The 2067-nt window shown below is 31.8% G+C and overlaps 1 protein-coding gene across 1 annotated transcript in view; it reads left to right on the forward strand.

Moving 5' to 3' along the window:
• Positions 1-235: 235 nt before the first annotated feature.
• The window catches only part of LOC106458911 (cysteine-rich with EGF-like domain protein 1), a gene marked incomplete at its 5' end in the record, with an annotated part of 16181 nt that continues 14349 nt past the window's right edge, over positions 236-2067 (forward strand). Inside the window, 2 exons of the mRNA XM_022385286.1 lie at positions 236-304; positions 1644-1726. Coding sequence (XP_022240994.1) covers positions 236-304; positions 1644-1726 — 152 coding nt within the window. The remainder of the gene's footprint in view (positions 305-1643; positions 1727-2067) is intronic.

The following is a 2067-nucleotide window of genomic DNA, read 5'->3' on the forward strand; positions in this document are numbered from 1 at the left end:
TTGCTGAATCAGTTGCACTGGCTTGCTTTGTACAAAATATGCTGAGCTATTTTAAAATTTGTGCTTCACTGACAAAATGTGTTCTATAATCATTACAGCCTATACATTCTGTAGTTCTTGACTTATTTAGTTATTAATAAAAACGATGCCCTTCCATTGCCCTTTCAAACTCTAGGCTGGGATTATAACACCACCACCACTCTGGTTATAGAGTGAAGATTTTTAATTCTTTATTTCATTCAGGATCCAAGTCACCAAGTTTGTCCAGTTACACACCAAGATCACAATTCACAGACTATGCCATGTGAGTCTTAGTTTTTTGTAAACTCATTGATTAGATCAGTGTACTTGATTCCAAAGATGATTTAATTTTCAGTTGAAGTCATGCTGAGACAAACAGGTTATTAATAGTGCTGTAAAACTTGGAAATACAACAGATGGTGTGTGGCCATTTAACAGTGGTGTATATATTAAAAAGGTACAACAACTGATAAGTGCTCACTTAATGGTGCTGGGAAAATCAAAACCAAATACAACAGCTGGTGTGTGGCTACTTAACAGTGCTATAAACATTTAAAAAATACAACAAGTGGGAGTGTCCACATTAAAAAATAAAGCTACTTAATGATAATGTAATTACAACAGCCAGTGAGGATACACATGACAATGCTGTAAACATAAAATACAACAACTCGTGTGTGGCTACTTAACAGTGCTGTAAACATAAAATACAATAGCTGGTGAGTGGCCACTTAACAATGTCGTAAACATTAAAAAAAAGTACAAAAGCTGGTGAATGGCCATTTAACAGTGCTGCAAACATTAAAAAGTACAAAAGCTGGTGAATGGCCATTTAACAGTGCTGCAAACATTAAAAAAGTACAAAAGCTGGTGAATGGCCGTTTGACAGTGCTACAAACATTAAAAAAGTACAAAAGCTGGTGAATGGCCGTTTGACAGTGCTGCAAACATTAAAAAAGTACAAAAGCTGGTGAATGGTCATTTAGCAGTGCTGTAAACATTAAGAATACAGCAGCTAGTGAGTATTTAATTAACGGTGCTATAAAAATGTAACATAGTTGGTGAGTTCTCACATTAAAATGTTTATGTAAACACTTGCTTCTATCAATTGTTTGATTGGCTTTGTGTGTGTGGATTTTTAAAGCATGTGATTTCTAAGATTTTTAACAAAATCAAATTACTTATAGAACAACCATGTTTGCTATCTATATTTAACACATAACAAGTCTCTTTCACCTTTTTGTTAGAAGTGACCTTTTAACCCTCAGGATAATTCATTACTAATGTAACAGATGTAATATTTTCAAAATGAGACCCAAAACTCGAGCAGTTTCGAAATCGAAGTTTTGGGTCAAGTTTTGGGTCTCATTTTGAAAATATTATAACTTTTGTTGGTGATTCTGTGTGCTAACTACTTAACCTGAATGTAACAGATGTGTTAGATATCTGTATGTAACATGTAGCAAGTATTTTCATTTTTAGATAATTTGTAACATGATGAGCATACTTATAGGAACATTTACTCTGCTATCCTTTTCTATAGTATAGGTTTTACTCTATTTAGAAATATACATGAAGTGCTGTTTTATTGTTGAGCATATACAATTTGTTCACATATTTAGGGATTAGAAGTGACAGTCCGGGGGAAGCATGAGGGAGGTGATGCTCTATGGGAAGAATCTAGACTTGGAAATTATGCAGATAGGTAACCATTATTATTCAAGTGGATAATAATTAGGTTAAAATGTAATATTCAGTTTAGGAAATTGTTTCTCAAAATAAAACTACTGGGAGTTGACACTTACAATGTATGCTACACCTGATAGAATGGATATTGTATACAATATGTATATTTAAAGTATTTCTTTTTGATGTTGTTATATATTTTATATATGATATGCAAAGCATTTTACATATAAGAATAATTATTTATAAGAATTTTGTTAATTCAATAAAATTATAACACTTGATTCATGAATTAAACTGCAAATCTATTGCAAATGGAGGTTTTCTAAGTTTAAAGTAATATTTTGATAATAATAATAT

This window comes from Limulus polyphemus, unplaced genomic scaffold, assembly GCF_000517525.1.
Source record: "Limulus polyphemus unplaced genomic scaffold, Limulus_polyphemus-2.1.2 Scaffold533, whole genome shotgun sequence".
In the NCBI taxonomy this organism is placed as follows: domain Eukaryota; kingdom Metazoa; phylum Arthropoda; class Merostomata; order Xiphosura; family Limulidae; genus Limulus; species Limulus polyphemus.